We start from the raw sequence: 24,683 nt of genomic DNA, 5'->3' as shown, positions 1-24,683 counted from the left end.
AAATACCTATTTTTATTATATTAATAAAAAAATTTGGACACTACCTTTTTGAGTTTTGAAAAGAATATGTACATTCTAACTTACAATTTTTTTCTCTTTTGATTTTTGTAATTATAGAATAATATTTTTCTTTTTAATATTTAGTTAATAATATTTTTTCTTCTTATATTTTTTTTTATTATTTTATAAATTATTTATATATTTATTTATTTATAAATAAACCAATAGTAGATCTATTTGTTAAAATATTTAATCCATTTTGATACATAATAATTTTTTACTTTTATCATATTCCATAAAAAATAAGTAAATTATAAATTTTTATTTACTAGTTTGTATTGAATAAAAGCTATAGTAACAGCATTCTGCTTATTTTTTAAACATGATAATTAATGCAGTAATAATATTAATAAAAAAAATATGTTTCTGAATGAATTATAAGCATGACGATCAAATAACACAATCCTAACTGAAATATAAATACTTATTTGTAATATAATATCCTCATATTACATAAAAAATATATATTATAGTATATCAATAATATTTTGTTAAGAAAACAATTGTTTTTACTTATTAATAATATTAACATTATCCATATTTCAAAAAATATTTAATAAATTTAAATTAACTTAAATATTCTTATTTTATATTACAAATAATGAATATATAGTTCTTTTAATGTATATTATTTTAATATATATAAGGCTCCTTTCAAAAAATACATTTGTTTTATAATGTAATATATATACCACTTATATATTTCATTAATATTGTGTATAAATTACAAGAATATTAATACGTATGTTTTCTTATATTTCTTATATTTGATATGTGAACTTAATAAATTATATAATTTAACTATAATCATATAAACATACTGCAAGTACATTAAAAATATATTAAATATTTTAAAAAATATTAACATACATGGACTTACGAACATAGTTCTCATTTAATATAAAAGTCGAATAACAAAACCGTAATGTTTTGAAATATATAACGCGTCTTGATAAATATTATACTTCATTAAGTTAAAAGCTGATGTAAATATTAAAAAAACAAATTTTAATATTATAAATAAAAAAAAGATATAAGAGCAAAAGAATATCCACTAGAAAATAACGTTAACTAATATTTATTTTAGCAATTATATATCTTATTTACTATTTAAAATTCTACATAGTATATGAAGAAAAAGACAAATCATTACATATATGATATAATAACAAAAACATTTTTTTCTTTTATTTCATTTTTTAGTTTTTTTTTAAATATATTTGATTATACGTTAAATAGATTAATTCAAATAAGATATAACTTATAATTTATATATCATATTAAACGTATATAATCGTAAGATAATTTAGAACAATAATATATATATAAAAAAAAAAATAATAATAATTTAATATTATTTTCTAAATACATTGAATTAAATGTTATTATATGTTAGAACACATATGAAATATAATATCATAAATAAAGTAGAAGTAACATAAACGTAATTGAAAAATATTATGATATTAACCTTCGCAACTGTTTTATTATATATTGAAATATAAACACTAACCATAAACAACATTACTAATAAGTTGTATTCTCTATAGATTATTATGATAAATATTGATTGACATATTAATTTATATTTTTGTTATGCTACATGTACAAATGTTTTCAATAATAAATTTTACTAAAGCAATTAAGATAAATATTATATTATTTTGCTTTTTATTTTTAATATATAATAATAATTATTCTATAGTATAAACATATTTACTTTTTCTGCTTACATTTATATATCGAATATAAATATATATGTTATCCCATTATGAAGGTTCTAAGGAAGAAAGTAAAACTTTAACTTCTGTATATAATACAATGAAGAGAATTAGCAGATTATTTTAAAATTATACGATATAGTCTTTTTATCGAATACTACATTTATAATTAAAATAAATTTTTTGAGGATGTATATTTTTCATTTAACAAATAAATGCCTATTTTCATATATTTACTTCTTTTTAGATAAATGTCTTTTTTTATTTAGTTAAATATAAATTTTAGTAATATTCGTGAAATTCAGTTTATTGACTAATATATATGTTATTGATACTTATAATAAATATTAATCTAAATAATATAAAAGGTATTAACTTAGCAATAAACAAAATAATAATAAAACAAAAGAGAAAATATTATATCTCATAAATAGCTAATATTTATCTATTTATAATATTTTAAAAGGCTAAAAGTGGTACATAAATAAACATTGGAGTATAATAAGAAATTTATAAAATAATGAACTAAAATTAATTTATTTTTTTGTTTTATATATCAATACAGTTATATGAGATTTATGTGAATCAAAAAATAGTAAATGTCTTTTTTTCTATACTTTTTTATATTTACAATAAAATAACCCTGTTTTTCAAATTATTAATTAATCAATTAAAAGTGTTTAGTTTACAGATTACTATGTTACCTTATTCTGATATTAATAAAAAGCAGAGAGTAAACTTTCCTAAGTAATTTTCTTTCTAATATTCTTCGTATTAAAAAAAGGAATACAGCGCATATAAACATATCATATATATTTTTTCATTTATATAAATATTAATATTATACTAATTTAATTTTTGTTATTTGATTCACATACACGTACGTATAATGACACCTGGAATTACAGACGTAAACGTAGAATTTATTGTTACTCCATAATAACTATATAAATTGTTGTATTCATGAATTTATTGTTCTAGAAATGATATATAAATCTATTCAATGAAAATCTGATTTTGTGTATTTATATATTATTACATTTTTTTTATTTTTAGGAAGATTCCGTATCATTATATCTTAAATATAAACAGGAATTTTATGAGACTGCTATAGGAGATACACAAAATTCTAAAGGGTTCGGAGGGAATCCTGGGCAAAAATGTGCGGCTATTGCAAGCGATGATTCTATTACACCATGCCAAGAGATTGGTAGATACTTAATTGAAATAAAGCAAAAACATAATTCTAATAGCCCTCAACGTTGTAAATACTTGAAGTATAAGATAAATTCAGACAATCGTTATAACAAATCTGGTTTGTTCCAGATATATGAAAAATTTTCGTCCAAAATAGGAAATGTATGCAAAGAGGAAATAAAAAATATTCCAAAGGATTCTTTAGAAAAACTTGAAAAACTATATAGTTATTATGATAATTTCAACAAATTTGATGGTAAGGACAAAGATCCCGATGGTGATATTTGTAATAGTGTTACAGCATGTCATGGAATTTATATGAACAATTACGAAGAATGTCAAAAAAATAGTAATGACGCTTTTTGTGAGGAGTTAACCAATTTTAAGAAAGCATATGAAAATAAAATGAAAACGTTAACTCCATGCGATGGTTTACCAAAAACATTACCCCCACCATTACTACAAACATTATCACCTGAAGAAACAGATCATGTACTTATTCCCAGTCTAACGACGGCTCTCATATTACTAATATCTTTCACTTTATTTTTTTTATATAAGGTTAATAAAAATTACATTTAATATTATTAATATTTTATCACAAATTATGTGATTTATTTTCACAAATAATATGATCGTAAAACAATAATATTTTTAACTATATAAACACATACATATATGCATATATTTTCATATAGTTTACTCCATTGAAATCGTGGTTACATACTCATTTGCGAAGGAAAAAAATAATTGAATTTAACAATATTACAAAAGAAAAAAGAGAATCCTTACAAAACACACAAGACGATATAAACATAAGTTATGACGAAAACCTTCATAATATAGGCTACCATCCTCAAAGAGAAACTTAATGTAAAATTTACAATTAATATTATTTTCAATAAAAAATTGAATACATAGTGGTATATATGTTACACATAACTGGGAATTTATAAATCACTAATATAAACTATAAGTAAAGAAATGAATGCATATCTATTAAATTTATTCAAAAAACAAGTTAACATAAACACAATACTAATTCAAGGATAAATAGCAAAAAAATCCCATTATTCATGAGATTTTTTTCACAATGCATAACAAATAATTTTAACATTTAAATATATAGTATAAAGTGATAAAACAAACCTTGAATTCGTTATAAAATAATATGAATTAATTCTTATTACTTATGTATTAAAAAAGGAAAAAGAATAAAAAAGAAAAATTTGAAACAAATGCACTACACAAAAAATAAAAAATATTTTTTTTTCTTTAGAACAAAGTTTATTTTTAATTATTATTATATGTGCACTTCAAATTTTATAGAATTGAAAATTTAATCTAGTGCACAATACTTATAACATTCTTTTCTTCACGTAGCAGTTATTTTATACATCATTGTAGTCATCATATGCATACATAAGATCAAGCTAGATGAATTATACTTTGGGTAAAACTTAAATGTTAATACTTCCATCCATTAGTTAATAATTCACAAATAAGTTCGTAGTAAGAATTAATCTTAATTTTTTTTGTATTTTAATATCCTTTTATACATACAACATCCAAGGAAAGTAAACAAATGGAGGTAGGATAAATAAAAAATGTTTATAAATTTATTGTATATTTAAATATTTTTCACTAAATTTAATTATAATAGTAACAAATAATAGTTATATTCCTGCATTTCGTTTATAATTACTTATACAAAATATGCAATAGGACAAATATTACCATAAAAGTAATAGAATTAGAATGCTTGTATGAATAAAAAATCAGATAAATTAAAAAGTAATACTTTTCCTCAGGATTCTTGCAAAATTCTTCATATATATTCTGCATGGAGCTGTAAATCTATACATTTTAAAACAAATGATACTTTTCAAATAACGTCTCTAGTTTTTCATCATTCAAAAGATTCAGATACCGTAATAATTCGCGAATTAGAAATTTTATAATACTTCATAACTCTAATTATTGCGTATAATCATGTACACTTTGAAATATACTATAAATATGAATTTAACTTATTAATTTAGATGCAAATTTTTTCTGATTATATACAATGTTCAGATCACACTAATTAAAGAAAAAATAAATAATATTGATATTATAACACATTATGGATACATTGGCACTTTCATATAGAAAGGATGAATTTAAATATTTTTATGATAAGGAGGTAGTCAATATAATTTTTTGTAACCAATTTATTATAGTAATCAAAAATTCTGTATTGAATGAAGTGCTCAAAAAGTTGCTCATACTTCTAATAAATATAAAAACGCTACATATATGTATTTTTTTTAATACATTTTTTTTAATTTTACCGTATTACTTACGTATATAAATTGTGTACTGAATAAGCGGTACAACAAAAAAAAAAATAACAACGTGAAATTTACTTAAGAATTCGCTTAAGTACTACCAGATTAAAATACTTTTAATAGAGTTCATCTATAAAAATTATTTATTCATTTCATGTAAGAATCCAACATATTTTTAATATTATATGCCATATAAAAAAATTACTTTTATTGGTATTTTAAAAATACAAAATTTAAATAAAAAAATATTAACATTCATAATGTTTTTTTTTCAACTGCTTTTTTTTTTTTTTTTTTTATGTATATAAATAAATAATGCAATTTTTTTTAATTTTAAGATTAAGAGTTTTATTTTTAAATAATAATTAATTATATGTTTAGTAATAAACATAATCTAATAAAATAAAGTAAAATGGAAAATAAAATAAAATTAACATATTAACTACAAACCCTAAATTAAGAAACCCATTATAAAAGATATTATTTTATTCATATTCATAATTCCTTACATATACCATAAAAAATATAAACCAAGTGTTTTTAAAAATGTATTAAAAGATAAATATATTTTATAATATATTTCTAACAAAAATTATTTATATAATATATATTATGTTGTTTTTTTCAGTAAAATGTATATATATATCAATATAATATATTGCATTTACTAATTTTCATAAAATAGAAATAAGATATATTAATTGTTAATTTAAATCCAATAATACAATTTTTATCTACATTAAATAATAATCATTTTAAACCATAACAAATTATAAATTATAAAGCGCCATTATTTTGATCAAACATATATGATCCGAGTTCCATAAAATGATTATAATGGTGCCATTATAGATTCATTTTTATGTACACATGTATTTTTTCCATAGAAATATATTTAAATGAAGAAATACATATATCATACCAAATGTTCCTTTTTACTCCTATATAATACATTAAATACGATTGGAAATAATCAAAATGTTCAAATTCATATATAAACGAAGAATACATCTTTATACTCCTATGTATCAAAAAGAACAACTATATCTACATTCTTTTATAATATTAAACTAATTATATATATGTTTATTAGGGCTATATATCTAAAACAATTAAAGATATGTCTTCATATTAATTACTCCATTACATGAAAATACATATCCCTTATTATTCATTTTATACATCTATGAACTTTATTTTTTTATATTTTTCATTATTTCGTATTATTTTAGGAATCGCTTTTATAAGTACTACAGCTAATATAATTATAAGAACGCCGAATGTTATTATATAAAAATATTTTATTTCTATTCTATTTACTTCACCTCTAAATATTCTACTTATAAAATTCTAGCAAGTTTCAAATGGCGTATATTTATCATGCTTACCCCATAACTCAAGTACACGTAATATGGGAAATCCTATTCCTACTAGAAGAAAAAAAAAAAATATAGCAGTTCCAAATCTGTAATTTCTAAATTTTATTTTATTTTTTAGTTATATCTCGAATTCATCTGTTTTTTTCTACAAAATAATCATAAACATTTTTCATGATGAACTTCTTTGCAAAATGAAAATTTTTTCCGTCAAAAGTTCTATTATTATAATCGGTGACTTCTGTTTAGAATTGTGCTTTATTTAATGTATATCTATTAGATTTTTTCTTTTTCACCACGTTCCCCAATTTTTTTTCTATATCTTCATCTAACTCTATGATATTTGAATTTTTATTCTGTTTATATTTCGCTAGTAATCGATAATTATTTATATTCATTTTTCTACTAACTTTGAAGTTTTTGTTCAAGGATTCGTTCAGTCTTATCTAATAAAATAATATAAACATTATTTTTTTAAAATAATAAATAATCCAGTTGTTAAGAATAATATTATTATAAATAAAACAAAGAAAATATTCGTAAGGAAAATATAATCCAATAATTTTATTATACCCTGTCATTGTAAAAATGTCATATCCATATTAAAAGGACAAAAATAGAAAGTTTAACAGAGAACAGTATATTAATTTTTCGTTACATTTATAAAATATTTCATATTCCAATATATTCAGTAAAAAAAAAAATTAATAATAATATATTATACTTCTAATGATAAGACAAACTATATTTATTTTTAAAATTATTTTTTATTTATTCACAGAAACGTAATAAAATATAAGTAACTATAATGCATTTTACAATATTGGCAAATAAAAATAACGTTAAGCGCGTATTATACAGTTTTTTTCTTAAAATTAAAAAAAAAAAAAAAGACTTACATTAAAATAAAATAATTTGAATATACGCACAAGTATTAAAATATATACTTATATGTATTGCATCAAATATATTGTATTTTTGTGAATCATTTTAAGAATAGAGTTAACTAAAAAAAATGCATTATTTCTTAATATTTCTATGTATTGATTCTATATATAATATGGAATAAATTGAGTATAGAAAGTTCAGAACATATATAATATATTATACTTTATATTAACAGAATATTTACTATTTCCAGTGAAGTTTTCTTAATAATAATTCTAATTTTATAAAATTTATATCCAGGAAATACTAATATTTGCTAGTAAAAAGTATATTATTATAACAATACAGTAGTATTAACAATAAATTATGAAGGAAATATTTAATAAAACTTATTTAGTTATAATAATCATAATATATACAATCATTCATGTTCCTTAATATATTTATTAAATTGAATTTATAATATACTCTATGATGTATAAAATAATATATAATTTATTGTTAAATAAATATTTCTTTTTTACTTGTTTAATGTAATTTTTGAATAGTATAATTTTTAGTTATGTATAATTTATAGCATTATGTTAAAGTGAAAATTTTTCATATTTATGTATTATATTCATTATCGATTTTTTTTAATTAAATATGTTCATTGAGAAAGAATGATATTGAAAAAAATAAAAAATAAAAAAGGTATAGAGTAAATCTGGTAAAAATATAATAATATAATAATATAACTATGTCCTTCATATTATACTTCATCTATTTAATTCGATTTATAATATATATACATATACTTTTTTGTTAACTATTTACTTTTTCTTACATATCCATATAATTTTTGTAAAATGGAATAAAATGAATAATTAAGAAATACAAAATTATAAATTAAAGAATTATAAGTATGTTCTTATTATTTCGAAAAAGATAGAAATACTTATATATAATAATGCACTATATACAATCTTGTTGATATTATACAATATATGACTGCTATCCCTTGTTCATAAATTGAACACAAAAAATAAACTCATGTTTATAAATTATATATAAAAAAAGAAATCCTTTTTTTTTCTTACACATATTTAAAAATTTGGAGTTAAAAATATTAAAGAAATAGAAATTATCAATTTAAACTTTTTGTATTTTTATATACTCTTAAAATAAGGTTAAATTTTTACTGAATATATTTATAGACAACAATAAAATATTTTACAAATATATAACTAAATACCAACACAAAAAGAAAAGACTGTAGAAAATATCCATTTAGTTCTATTATCCCTTAAAGATAATTTAGCTTTTTACAAGTATATACATATATTTAAAATTTTTTATGACGATAAAGAAAAATTACAATTTATACATAAAAACTGTTAATGCATGATTGCATCTAATTCAATAATTTAGCTTTTCATTGACATATATCATAAAAACTATATAAAGTATGTTTATTGATATATTGTTAATATAATATATATTCATTCAGTTTACATAATATACAATTAAAACTACAGTACGTAACAATAATAACTCAATAATTGGTTTTATCTCTTCATTTTATTGTAAGTACATAGAATTCCGATAATATTAAACAATTATAAATAACTCAAATATAACAAAGATATTATTATATTATATAATTATGTATTCCTTTATACAGGATGATAAATAAACTGTATATCCTCTAAGGAGAATACTACAATAAATATATTTATAACTAAGTTTTCTTAAAATTTATTTTGTATAAAATATATTGGGTTACTTTTAAGTAAATAAATAAATATACATATATATATATATATATGTGCATCAAAATACTTTTACTTCATTTCATCATATACAGAACAAGACTGAATTATTTCTGATTTCTAACAAATAATGATCTAATATAAATTAATTCAACAAATAATTATTTTGTAGTAGAGCAATATAAAAAACTGAAACAATTATTTTTAATTTTAAATATAAATTAAATCTTTAAATACATATATGTTAACTCTACTATTATATATTAATTTTAACACACAAACATTGATTTCTTATAAAAATCTATTTAATTACACAAATATAAATATTAAACCATAACATTTAATTAAGATGTAACAATACATTAAATTATAATTTGAAAAGCACAAAAATATTCAAATTCATCTGAAAACTTTGAACAATTTTTTTTAATATCTTGCATAAAAGGTGCCTATATATGTAAGTTCAACTATGAAAATTAGAAAATATGCTTATTATGTATATGACTACATATATATTACGGTTATAAATTCATATGAAATTGTACTCTACAAAAAAAATATTATTACTTATTACTCATTTTACCATCTTCGCTTCATAATTCTACTATGCTTTTTAATTTTTACAAACATGTAAACAATTCCTAATTCAAAAATGGCGAATAATATAAGGATAAACACCCAATATAACATTATGTAAATGTCAGTTACAATCCCCCCCATTCCAATATGTACCATTATTGGTAATATTAATCCATAACAAAATAATAAAAAAGGTAAATATATTAGTAATACGTACTCCTTAAATAATACCTTTTTGCAGGACTTATTAGTAATTGACGGATTTTTTCTTATAAAATCTATATAATCAAGATGTTTGAATAATTTTCTTTCAAAGAGAGTTAAGTATTTGCCTCTATATTTCAACATTCTCTTCCTGATATATCCTTTATTGAATTGCTCCTTATATAATGAACTTTTACTTGATTGTTTATTTTTTATTTTGTCACCTATGTCACTGTTAGTTATAACTTCTTCGTTCTCATCATTTTCATGTATCATTCCTTTTAAGTCTGTATTCCTTGAGTCCTTATATTGACTACATTTTGCTAGTAATCTATAACTCTTTATATCTAATATTCGCTCAATCTTGTACTCTCCTACAAACTTACTAAAAATACTCTAAATAAAAAATTAATAATTATTATTTAAAAAAAGAAAAAATTATAGTCTAATATATGATATTAATAAAAATAAGAAGTGGACAAAATAAAAAATACAAAATACCTTAAAAAATATTATCATACCATGTCACAATAAAGATAAAATATCCAAGTTAGAATAATAAAAGTATTAGTTTTAATAAAAAAGAGTGACTTAATTTTTTGTTCCATGATATAGATCAATAAAATTTTAATATGTTCATCAAGGATACAAACAACAACAATATAATTTTCTTATTATTATAAAGGACATAAATATTTATTTATTTTCCTAATTATTTTATTTTTAGTTTTTCGTAAAAATACAATAAAATGTACTATTTTTTACATTAGTGTCAAAGAAAAAATAAATTTTAAATATATTATAAAATTTTCATCTTAATTTTTTCTAGAAAAACATAATTTTCATTAAAACAATGTAATTATATTGCACTTATAAATATTCAAAATGTATTAATTATTTCATAGTAGTTTTATTATTAATACTGTATTTAGTATTTAAAAATAAACAAAATTGTACCTCACTATTTTCTAATATGGGGTTTATTTAAATAATACAATGTATAGAATGTAGGTAGATTACATACTATCATGTTTTATGACTATAATTATTGATTTAAATTATTTTTTCTAATTATTATTGCTCTAAGTAACACAGAATTTGTTTTAGAAAATATAGTTCTTATAATTTACTTCTTTTAATTATAAAAATAACTGAAAAAATTAATATTTAAAAGAATAGCATTCCATCATACAAATAATTAGATAATGATTATAACTGAAAATAATTTATAACTAAAATATATTGACCTTTTCAATATTATGTTCTTAGTATACAACATAATTTATGTTCATGTTTAAATTTTAAAAGGATGATACATATTAGCGCCTTATATTTCTGTATCATAAATATGCAATATTATATAAATCGCATATTCTGTAATACATATTATAATAATTTTATAATAGATTTATAAATTCTCTATTTTTTCATACGAAAAAAATATTTATATTTATGTAAACAAAAACAAAAAAGAATAAAATTTAGTATTGTTAAATATGTACTACATAAAATTGTAATAACAGGAATATTTGAATCGAAATGTATTTACAAATAAATATTATATGTTACATTATTTTTATATAATGTAATACAATAAAATTGAATGTTACGAAAATCATGTATTCATTAATTTTTCTTATAAATATTTTATTACATATATATATATTTTTTTTTTCTTATTTTACATGCACATATAACATATGATATATATTAAAAAAATAATGTAATATATAAAAGAAACATAAATTGTTTTATTTAAAAATTATAATTAGTAACAATTAAAGGATATGATATAATTTTTTTATTATGCTTAGTATATAACACAGTAATTAACAATTATAAAATTATTGTAAGTACAAAATGTTATTCTAATAACATAAAAAATATTTCATGTTTTTTTTATTGACGCATCCACATTAAAATATTGAATAAATACTTTATATCAATTTAAAACATTTCTCTACTTATGACACTAATATATTTAAATCAAATATTGTAATTAATAAAAAAAAAAAAAAATACATAATATAAAATTTTTTTTTTTTTTTTTTTAAATTCAGAATAGTATATATCACAAAAAATTAAAAATTATAATAATAAAAAAATATATAAACATAACGTTATATATAATAAATTACATTTATTGTTAACTCAAACTTAACAAATTTTATAATTCTAATATATTGTCCTATTTTACTATATATTATAAGTCAATATACAAGTGTAGAATACTAAAATGTTCATTAAATTAATATGTTATATGTTAATAAATATAGTTTTCTTGTATAACAAAAAAAATTAAATAAAATATATTATAATAAAAAAGTAACTCTTTTGCATGGTCGTTTTAATGATATAAACTTTATTTAGTTTTACTATATTCCTCGTATTATACTTTAGAATTATATTTAGTATAATAAAAATTTCCTGTAATTAGTCTATAGTTCGAAATTATAGAATTTAATATATTTCTAAGCTAAATTCTTAACGAATCTTTTCTAATAATTATTTCAACTTTTTTTTACATTTATGATTTCTTATTTAGTATTCTATTCATATGGAATTATTTTTTTTCTTTCAGTTTTATTTGTAGAAAAATTTTTTGGACCATTTTTCTTAGAACAATTTTTAGGTAAATTTTGATGATCGTAAGAATATAAATGATAAAATATATCTTTTATGGGGGGTATATATTTATTACTAACGTTAGTATGATTATATCTATTTTCCTCGTGGAAAAGATTCGAAAAACATTTGTATATTATATGAATATAAAAAAATACATATATTTAGTGCATATTGTTGGTATTTTATATATTTATCGTATTTTCATCTAATAAATATCTCTACAATACGATTTGAATTAATAAATAAAATAGATTATTTTTAAAAAGAAAAAAAAAATTTCATACAATAAATATATATGTTTCTCATCCAATTAGCTTTATTCTATATTAATCATATATATTTGTTGAATATAAAGAAAATAAGGAATTTAGATAACGTGACATAATAAATAAATTAAAAATATAACTACTAAAATAGAGTAATATAAAAGTAAAATAAAGTATTATTATAAGAGTATTCATGAAAAAATTAACATAGAATGAACTGATGAGAAATAAAGCTTTTGGTTATTATATAAATGAATATATTCTATACTCTATTCAAATGTTGCTCAATCAAAAAATATCATATAAGTAATTTGAAATTTCAAAATATAAAATAGTTTTCTTTAATAAGAGTATAATATTAACTTTAAATTTAATTAAAATACTATATTGCTTATTTTGATATTTTTGTCAATAAGAAGCCGTTCTAATTAATATATGACAAACAACAATAAATGTTCACTAAATATATACACATATATAAAAAAATTATGAAACCTAATATGTTATAACCTAAATAATGTACATACATATTGAGATACAGATGAACTAATAAAAAATAACATATTAAATTACTATCCCAGTAAAACAAATAATAATATAAATATAATATAATAATTTAAACACAGTTTATTGGTAATTTTTATACAAATACAAATAAAAAAAAATAAAAAAATAAAAAAGGAGATACTTTAACAGCACTTATACAGAATAAATTATAAAGAAGAACACTAAAAAAATTAACAAACTATCCATAAAAAAAAATATAAGTAATTTCAAAACATTTTATTTAGATTAAAGTTAAAAAATCTAGAATTCTCATATTACGTATTAAGAGCTTTTACATATATATATTATCAAAAAGATAAAATTACTGTATTCTAATATATAAGCATTCATTATATATATATCCGAGAATGACCCTATTTTTTATTCTTTATATATGTTTAGAAATTCTCTTACGTAATTTTACTTATTATTACCCTTGTACATATTTTTCAATAATTTACAGGAAGTAACTAATACTGTTAAAATAAATATTGAAACAAATATTGGAAAGGATATTGAGGCAGACAATTTTTCTAGAAATCCCTCAGTACTTATTAGCATTACTAACACCAATGCAGCAATACTGAACAATATAACTGGAATAATAACAAGAATACGCCTTAGAAATTTTTGTGCAAATTCACGCTTAAGGTTATTTACTTCTTTGTATTCATTATCAAGTGCTTTTATTATTTTAACATTATATGTATCATCTAATCCTTTTTTAGGACTAATAATGGATGGTGATACGTTTTTTTCCTTTTTTGACGATTTTCCTTCTAATTTTCTATGCCGTCCTTCATAGTTATCATTATTATTTGAAGTATCAGATGACACTTTAAAGTTTTTTGGAGACATTTTTTTTAAAGGTGTGCTTCCATTGGGGGGATGTAAACGTCTTTCTCCATTTAATAATCTGTCTACTCTTACATTTAATGAATTACTTAGATCAATTTTCTTAATATATGATATTCCATATGTATTTGTCTAAAAATATGATCAAATATTTGATATTAAATAAAAATATAACTATTTTTGCATGAATAAAATATTAATTTTTAAAATTAAAATGTATGATTACAAAAAAAAGTATAGAAATTGTTAAATATAGCAATTATCCTACCTTATATAAATTTCGATATATCCATATTAGAAGGGAAAATGCGCAGAATTTAATGAAGAAAAAGAATTTGTTAGCTTGTATCATCATGTCAAAATTATTTACCTCCGCTAAAACTTATTTGATAATAAAATTATTATTTATATAATTATAACGCTTATATTCAGTAGAAGATAGATTTATAATTCTTTTTTATTGTTTCTGCCACATATATATTTTATAAATTGTATATATTATATAATTATAACATATAATTAAATGTATAAAGAGAAAAAAAAATTTAAATGTAATCAGTAAATTTTCTACGTAAAAATATTAAAATGATATAAATGGAATAGTTTCTAAAAGAACATTGAATGGTACATAATTACTGCAATTAGACTTGCTGTAAAGATAATTTACTTGGAAAAAATTTACATATATTTTATTTGCATATTATTTAAATCGTTTGGTTAATTCAGTTAGGTAATTGGATAAAATTTAATAAAACTATATAATATAAAATACATAAATTCGTCTTTTAAAAAATATTATTTTAAATTTCTTTGTTACGATTAAAATAATAAAAAATCATTTTAAGTTAACTAATGTCTTATAAAAATTATTTTTAAAATAATTTGCTATAAGCAGAATAATTAGAACAAAAATATAGATATACCGTAACAATGATTTAATGGAATTTAATTAATCGGAAGTATCAACAATGTCAGCTTTTTGTATATTTTGTGAAAAAACAATTAAAAGTCTGATAGATATGAATTATACGACATTTAAACGAGGTTACTTTTATTGTCATATAAGATAAATTAAATTTTAATTTTTTAATAATATATATGACATAAGTTTCTTTCTCTCTGACTTTTTTCATGGCTTTTAATATTAATTGAATATATTTAATAATACAACAGTTTACAAATTAATATTAAAACTGAATACATGAACAGACAAATGTTCTTTTCTAATAATCGTTCTATTAAAAAATAAAATATAACTAATAAAAAAAAAAAATCAACGAATATTAAAAAATTATTACATGCTAATTTAATCAATATTTATAAATAATTAATTAATTGACACTTTAATAATACTTAAGACGCAATTGCTATCCATTTTACCTTATAATATCATACATATATTAAGTTGAGAAAATGGCTTCATATAGATATGTTTAAACGATTAATCGAAATATAAGAATGAATAAATACATGTCCCATTATATGTAATAAAGGAATTAATACTAAAATTATATACATTATTTTTAAATATAGCATTAAAACAGTTTTATATTTTTTGTAATTTTTATTCATATGCTATTATTTACTTATATTTCTTGAAGACTTATTAGTATATTTCTTGTTAATTATGTAATTTTTCTACATAAAAAATTGATAGTTAGAAAGTAAATTCTTTACTTATATATTTATTAAGTTAATAATATATTAAATGTAGTAATATTTAATAACTTTTTTCATATATATATATATGCTTTGTAATAATAACGTTTTTATATTTGGATTCTTAATTATATATCACTCCATATATAAAATATTTCATCATTTCATTTTTATTATATATATATATATATATTAATTATATAATAAATATCATAAAAATATAGGCATATATTTATTGTATAAAATATTCTATGATTAAATGTAATGATGAATGTATAAAAATTTAATGAAAATAACTTTTATATGTAAAACTCTATAATAAATACACTTATCATATATTTATTTTAAATATTATGAATTTCTGCTAATTTCTTTATGAAAATAAGTGTGCTATGTATTATTAAAATATTTTTCTTTTTAAAAACAATAAAATCTTTTAGTATTTAAAAAACATTTTAATGTGACTTTTTTATGAAAAATTGTTAAATATATAAAATACATGCATATTTATGACTGTACATAATATTTATTAGCTTTTTCCTGTCAGATCCTTTAATGCAAAACAATAAAATTTAACTTTATTTGAGATTAATGAATTTTTAGCCTTCGTCTTTTAAAATAAATCGTTAATGCGGATGATACAAAACTTAAAAAAATCCTCTTTTATATGTATTTTATATGTACAATATTATTTTAAAAAACATTAATAATAATACTGTTATTTTTATCCTGACAAAAATAAGATGTCATATGGTTTTGTCATAAAGTTAAATAACAAAAAATTTGAGAAAAATTACATTGAAATTATTTATTATTTTATACAATTAAAATATTTATTTATAAAAAATAATTTCAGAATATTCTTCCTTTTCTCTCGAGTAGCTATATAACATAATACAAATAATAATATAATATAAAAAAAAAGTAGAGAAATTTAATATTATATTTTATTGCTTCAAAAATATTTTATTAAAATAATAAAAATAAGATAAATAATTTCAGTATAAATATGATTTACATCTTATTACTTAAATATTTTTACACCTATAATAATATACTACAGAAAAATAACAATATATCATAAGTTAATATTCTATAATTTTCATATAGACTGTTGTACTAGCTATAAGAAAGTTGTATATATAGATTTAGGAATATATTATTATCCAAATTAAAGACATATAATATCATAAAAATGTTTTTAGAAATAACTTAAAATAATGATCAAATATACTATTTACCCAAAAATATTTTTATTCCACAATTTGGGTAATATATATTTAGAAATAAAAAAGAATATATATTATCTTCTAAGAATAAAGAACGTAATCATGGATGATACATTTGAAATTTTGTTTTATCTTATTTTTTTTATATAAATATTTAGAATTTAAAATATTTAAATATTAAATTGAATAAATAATGTTTAAACAAATTAAATATATAAAAAAAAAAGGAATATAATATTAATAAATAACATATATATATATAAAAATAATTTTTATATAGAATCCTAATATACATTTTAACTTTATAATTGTGGGTATCCGGTACCCAATAATATGTTATTGAATAATCTAAAATACGTATAACAAAAAAAATAAAATAAAAATACCTTTTAAAAATACTAGTAATACATTATTTATATTGTATGATTTCATTGAAAGAAATTCCTTATTAAGGAGTAAAACAAAATATATTGCTTAATATTTCATATAGTAATATTTTAATGTTTGATATATATATATTAACTTGTTATTTTATATATATATAATCATGTTTGTGTATTCTTTTGAAACAAGTATTAATAAAACTTTCTTATACATGTTCTTATTCAAAAAGAAAATTATTTATAATTATAATATATATTAAATAAATGCATTTTTATATTCATATTTTATACCTTTTTTTTTCTTTTATAATACTCATTCTGTAATTAATTTTCTTTATTCCATTCCTATATAATAATATTTAATAAATATTTCTTATGGGTATAATCATATTTCACTTTAATAGCATTCTAATATATTTTATATACTCCCTATCTATTACTGTTGTGTATTATTCTAATATTTTATAGGATTACTCTACGGTATTCTCCGTATATATAGAATTTACATATGTATAATATCCTATCGAATCTATTATTTTCTAATAAATAGAGATCTCATATTTATAACTGTGAATATCCTAGTTTTTATTATTTTCCGAAACTTAAATAATAGAACCAATAATATTTCTTTTTATCTGTTATTCTTTATATAAGTTGTCTTTTGTCTAAGTTTCATTCATGCAATTGTGCACGTACGATACACTATTTTCTATATAATATTATTTTTCATATTCTTCTAGTGCTATCAAATGTACAAATATAAACAGTTATGCTAAATTTTTTTTTATATATTTCTTCATTACTTACTTTATTCTACAATTCTTTTACATTTTTTAATGGTTAATCATCTTTATTTTCTTCATTTTCATTTTTATCCAACTTATTTTCATATCCTTCTGTCAATATTTTATATAAGTCCTATTTCAAATATCTTATTACAATCATGTCCTTATTTGATATCCAATGCATGCCCGAAGCTTTTTCCTATCTAGGAATGGAACACTTCCAATTTCATTTAGGATATTCTCTTTTAATTTTTCATTGTTTTTTATGTAAGCATATTCTGTCTTCCATTCATTTTTCAAACTATATAACCAATGTTTTTTTTCTACTTTTCAGAAAAATTTTTATGTCCTTCCACTCATTTATTCCATCGAATTTTTTGTTTTTTTATTGTCATTCCTGCTTTTAATATTTTCAGTTATTAACTTACCATTTCTTAAATTAAGATACGTTTAAAATACCTCTTTTGAAGTAACTTCTAGGTATAATTTTAATAATTTTCCTTACTTAAATTCCAATTTCTCATTTTTGAATTTTTCGAGTACTTCCATATGTACTACTACAACAGTTTATGCTCTGTCCGTTTTTTAATTTGACGTATTTACATTTTTTATCGTTTTATGTTCATGTAATTTTCATCCTTATAAAATATTTTACAAAACAATAATTCCTAAGTTACAAGTTCGAACAGAAACTTCAATCCAGTAGTCCATTTCTCAAACGTACTTTAATGTAATTATATCGATATATTATGTGGGATTTCGATAGTTTTCTATTATTGCGCTAATTCATATACTTTTATAATTAATTCATTATTTATTTTAATTAAATATATTTTAATTTTTTTTTTTCAAGTACTGTGTTTTCTTAAAAATATAATATTATGCTAAATAGAAAAGCACTCTAAATTAATATACAATGGTTATGCACTTTTATAATGCACCACATTCAATAAAAAAATAAGTGCATTATGTATATTAACTATTTTTATTGATTTATTAATATAATAAGAAAAGGATATCAGTTTTTATGGTATTATATTCTGATGCATGCACAATAACTATTATCATAAATAATATTATTTTTTTTAATTTATTACTAGGATATATAAAAATATATTAATGGATTCACAAAATTAAATGTCAACTATTATCATCTCAGAAGATATAAATATTATTATATTAAATTACCATAACACAATTTAAAATGATGTTTAAATTTTAATTCTTTAAAAATTCATGTTAATGTATAAATAGATAGAATACTAAAATATATAATATACAATTAAAAATGAAAGTTTACTTACTAGATAAACAAACAGTGGACGCGGAATTTTTAATACTCCTAGAAAATATACATAAATATATTTTTTAAAAATAAATACTTTAAAATAAATTAAAAAAATACAATTTTATTTGCAAATATGTATTTATTTTATATATTTCAATATATAAAAATATCAAATATTTGGTATAGAACAGGTAACAAAATATTACAATTTATTATCTTTTATCACATATATCTTGGACCGCTGAAAATAAATACATATGAGAACTATAAACATAAATATTATTCCTGGAAAAAATGCGTTATGTTAAATACAATTATTTCTGATACAAACAATAATTTATATTATATTTTCCTTATTAATATATATACATTATATGCATAAAATTAAATATTTTAAAAGCATACTCTGGCGTCTAATATTAACTAAAGGGGAAATAAAATAATCTTATTTTATCTAAAATTTTATTATTATGTATATAAATATTCCAATTCACAATTATCCATTTGTTAATTCCACTTTTTTCTATCACATAAATTCATACATAAATAATTTAAAAATATATAAAACATAATTCAGAGGACATGAGCTTATAAATTTACAAAACTCTAATAACTCAAAAATATACTAAATATATCTTTTACGTCTATTTGAATTTAAAGAAGAGATACATTGTTATATTACGTCTAATCACCTAAAGCACTCATATATACACTGCATGTAAAATGTTATATTTATCTCTTTTTTAATTAAACCTTTTATATATATATATATTTTTCATTTATTCAATTCTATTATAAAGTATCAATTTAACAATAACTAATTGACACGTTTTTGTATAAATCAATGTTATGTTCATTCACATTTATTACTTTTTATTTTATTAAAAAAAGTAGAATCATTAGTATCAAAATGTAAGTAGTACTTAACTTCAATTTTGCACATTTTAAAATATATGTAATCATTAATAACACTACTTTTTTCACTCTTGTATACAAAACTACATAGTAGCATAAACAGAAAAATGATGTTTATTACGAAACAAAATAAGTTACATTTCTAAAGGAAAAGTTAATAAAAGTTTAATCCTTTTTCATTGGTATGCTCATATGTGGCAATTAAGAAAAAATAAAAATGGAAGTGGAATATATATTTATAATTCTTCTTTATAATATATATTTAAGTAATTTTTATAGATTGAATTAAAATAACATTTTATGGAATCAAATTATTTAGAATATTAATTTTTTATTTAGTTACGTTTATTAATGTTCCCGCAAATTATTTACCAAAAATAACTAACATATTTGTTGAAAAAATATGATACTGTTACGCATTTATAACTAATAATTTAAAACCTTAAAAAATTTAAACAAACTTTAAAAAACTTTTTGTTCCAAATACATATATTAATATATTTAACATAATAAACTTTATAATACATATAAATTACAATTTTATTAAAAAATTAAATAAATACTATTTATTTATTATATATTATTAAGAAAAGACATCTACATTTAATTTATAAAAATATCATAGATTCTTTTTTTAATTGAATGACGAAATAATCCTATTTTACTAAAAAGAATAAAGGAAATGGAAACAAAATAAGTGCACATTCTAATGTAATAACATGAATTTCCTACCAATTTAATAAAATTATAATAAAAGCAGTTCCTTTATGAATTTTATGAAACATACATAAATTTTACAAACAAAAATATAATTAAAATAATATATATTGTATGCCGATGTATTAAATTAAACACAAAGAAAATATTAAAATACAAATTTATAAAATAAATCAATCAAATTCAATAAAAGTTATGAATATATATTATTATATTTTATATAAAAACAAATATGCATGTTCAGGTGGTATTATAAAAATAATGTAACTCCATATACTCTTCTTGTGAGCATAATATTCTTAAGAATACTACATAACAATTTTTTAGAATTTAAAATTTTTTTTTTATAAATTAACCGTACCATTATTACAAATTTGTTGCTTATATTTTTTTATAATTCTATATTTATTAATTTTTCTACAGGTATAAATAATGCCAAATACAATAGATGAGTATATCGCGAATGCAAAACCTAATAAAATTATAGCCAAAAAATTAGAATATATACTTTGTACTTTAAATATATCCCCTGAATTAGTCACTAATCCTGAATATACTAAAGATACCAATAAAAATATAGAGGCAGGAATTAATAAAAATTTTATCTTCTTTCTATTTATGGCTGTACACTTTTCCCAGTTGTTCATTTCTTCGTTATTCTTTATTTTGTCAATGGAATGTAATAAGCTGAATATTTGTTTTTCACAAAATACATCTGCTTTACTAGATAACGAATTACTATTTTTATGCAATTTATGCCATTTTTCTCTTTTTAATTCACTTTCTTTTAATTCTTTGTTTTGTAATAATATGTCTTTTCTATTTTTAGATATATGTTCTTCATCTAGCACATTATTATATCGTCCATTAAAATTTCTATTCACTGAATGATGTGCTAACTGTCGATTAGTTCTTAAGTATAAATCTCTATATAACTTATACTTCTCATCCAATAACCCATTGCAGCTCTTCTAAAAAAAAAAAATTAAACATATTATTTATAAGAACATATATTTCTATGCTAAGAAAATGTTATTTTTAAAGATAAAATATTCAGTAACAAAAAATAAAGTATTATACGAAATATTATTATAATACCAAATTATTGTTATAACGAATTATCCAAAATAAAAGAGTAAAGATAAAGATTTTAATAAAAATGATGGAATTGAAATTTTTTTTCATTGTATGCATCATTAATTTTATTATATATTAACTAATACAAAAAATAACTATAGTTTTATATATTGAAAATGATAAGAGAAGCCATTCATATTTTATTTTTTTTTCATTTATTTAATTTATTTTAAATTTTATAAAATGAATTATTATATATATACTTCATTTATTATTCACAAACAAAAAAGAATTTTAAAATTTAGAACAATATCAATATAGATTATTATAGAAATAAAATTGAATAAAAATAAATGATAATTGTACATAATATTTAAATTAATTATTTAATAGCAAAGAGATTAAATTTTTTTTAATAAATTAATTTAAAAAAAATATATATAATACGAAGAAAATTATTAAGATGATATGAAAACAAATATTATTTATTCAGTGATAACATTTTTTCATTCATACAAAAGAAAGAACTGTACGTAGAAAATATATACTAATATATGTTCATACAATAATTATGAATTTCTGTGTTCCTTCTAAGAAATAATTCTTATTTTATACATGTTTTTTTGTATTACTTCACCTATAGTTAAATAAATTGATTATTGTTACCGTAAAAATAATAGAAAAAAAATATGAAGATAGGAAAAAATATTCTTATTTTATCGTATATTCGTTATTATTTAACTACAATTTTTTCTTATATAAATTTTTATATATTAAGAAAATAAAATTTTTAGTTATTAAAAAGTCTATGAAATTATGTATATATTTTTAAAAGTACCATAATAATTATTCTATTTTTGTATAATAATTTTTACAATTGTAAAATTTGTATCTAATTCCAAATGAAATTTATTTTTATCTAGTGTAAATTTTAAAAATGTACAAATTAGCTTTTTTTTTTTTTTTTTCTTTTTTTAAAAATGTAAAGAAATATATATTTTGAAAAATATTAATATATCAGAAAAAAAACAAAACGAAGATAAAAATAAAATTAGCATATAAAACAATTTTGTGCAATCCAATAATTTCAGAAATATTTGTAGCAATTTAATATTACAAATAAAAGTAACATTAACAATATAATTTTGTGATATACAAAAGAATAAATAAAAAAAAATTGAAAATTGGTATATGAAAGATTTAGTAATTTCTTTGATGAAAAAATATAGAAATAACTTATATTGTATTGTTTTTTTATAAATAAATAAATTACAAATATGTTTTTAAACCACATGAATGTTTAAAATTTTTATATAATAAAAATTTATCTTAATATAAGAAAGGTATTTTATATTTTATTTTTTTTATTCTTTTTAGATTACAATACAGCTACTAATAAATAAAGAATTATTATAAACAAAATAATATAAAAACACATCATAAAAGAAAAAAAAAAATATAAAGTAGAATTATAAAATATATATATAATTTTTATGGAAGAAATATTTCATTAAAATATAATAATAATGAATAGTAACAAAAAAAAAAAAATATATACGTTCAATTAAAAATCTCACTGCAACATATTTATTTTGTGAATACAATATTTTTCAAATATGAGGGTCTCATTTTCTTAATTTCTAAGTATTCTTCTACAAGAAAAATATATCTATGTGTTATATAATTGATTAAATAATACTATTTAATATTTATGTAAATATTATTACTAAAACATGTATTAATATTATCACGCTCATATGAATCTATAAAGTACCAAATTTAATAATGAAAATTACTCTAAAAACAGCTCCATTTGAACCTTATACTTTACGTCTATTTAGTTGAACATTATAAAAAAAATATAGTAACCTTTTTTATATATTTTATTAAAACTTCTCTAAAAAAGACAAATAGTACTACGTACTTATAAATTACCAAAAAATATAATTCAATTTTTCACTTTCTTTTTTTTTCTAAATTATCTTAATTTATTGAAGAAATTACTAGTTATTTCAAACTATATGTATATTTTTATATCTAAAAAATGATGTTAACACTATAGACTATATATTTATAAATAAGATCAAAAAATAAAACATAGGTATATATATTTATCTACTTATCATTCCATTATTTCACAAAAGAACATATTGATTCTCATTACATTTAGTGAAAAATTTCATTTATATAGATATATAATACATTTTTATAAGCGTATAACCATAAAAA

General features: G+C 18.5%; 4 protein-coding genes across 4 annotated transcripts; 1 reads left to right on the top strand and 3 right to left on the bottom strand.

Moving 5' to 3' along the window:
* Positions 1-2,670: 2,670 nt before the first annotated feature.
* MKS88_002587 (PIR protein) lies at positions 2,671-3,850 on the top strand (the record flags this gene model as incomplete). Its single annotated transcript, XM_067215607.1, has 3 exons — positions 2,671-2,691; positions 2,838-3,539; positions 3,677-3,850. The coding sequence occupies 3 exons, from the start codon at positions 2,671-2,673 to the stop codon at positions 3,848-3,850; spliced, it is 897 nt and encodes a 298-aa protein (XP_067074017.1).
* Positions 3,851-9,902: 6,052 nt separating this feature from the next.
* On the bottom strand, positions 9,903-10,714 carry MKS88_002586 (uncharacterized protein; the record flags this gene model as incomplete). The annotated part of the gene is made up of 2 exons (XM_067215605.1): positions 9,903-10,502; positions 10,628-10,714. 2 exons carry the CDS (start codon positions 10,712-10,714, stop codon positions 9,903-9,905), a joined length of 687 nt encoding a protein of 228 aa, XP_067074016.1.
* Positions 10,715-13,966: 3,252 nt separating this feature from the next.
* MKS88_002585 (uncharacterized protein) lies at positions 13,967-14,756 on the bottom strand (the record flags this gene model as incomplete). Its single annotated transcript, XM_067215604.1, has 2 exons — positions 13,967-14,533; positions 14,670-14,756. 2 exons carry the CDS (start codon positions 14,754-14,756, stop codon positions 13,967-13,969), a joined length of 654 nt encoding a protein of 217 aa, XP_067074015.1.
* Positions 14,757-21,721: 6,965 nt separating this feature from the next.
* MKS88_002584 (uncharacterized protein) lies at positions 21,722-22,562 on the bottom strand (the record flags this gene model as incomplete). The annotated part of the gene is made up of 2 exons (XM_067215603.1): positions 21,722-22,348; positions 22,476-22,562. The coding sequence occupies 2 exons, from the start codon at positions 22,560-22,562 to the stop codon at positions 21,722-21,724; spliced, it is 714 nt and encodes a 237-aa protein (XP_067074014.1).
* Positions 22,563-24,683: the final 2,121 nt, after the last annotated feature.

Source organism: Plasmodium brasilianum, chromosome 8, assembly GCF_023973825.1.
Source record: "Plasmodium brasilianum strain Bolivian I chromosome 8, whole genome shotgun sequence".
NCBI lineage: Eukaryota > Apicomplexa > Aconoidasida > Haemosporida > Plasmodiidae > Plasmodium > Plasmodium brasilianum.
This window is presented reverse-complemented; position numbering and strand designations above follow the sequence as displayed.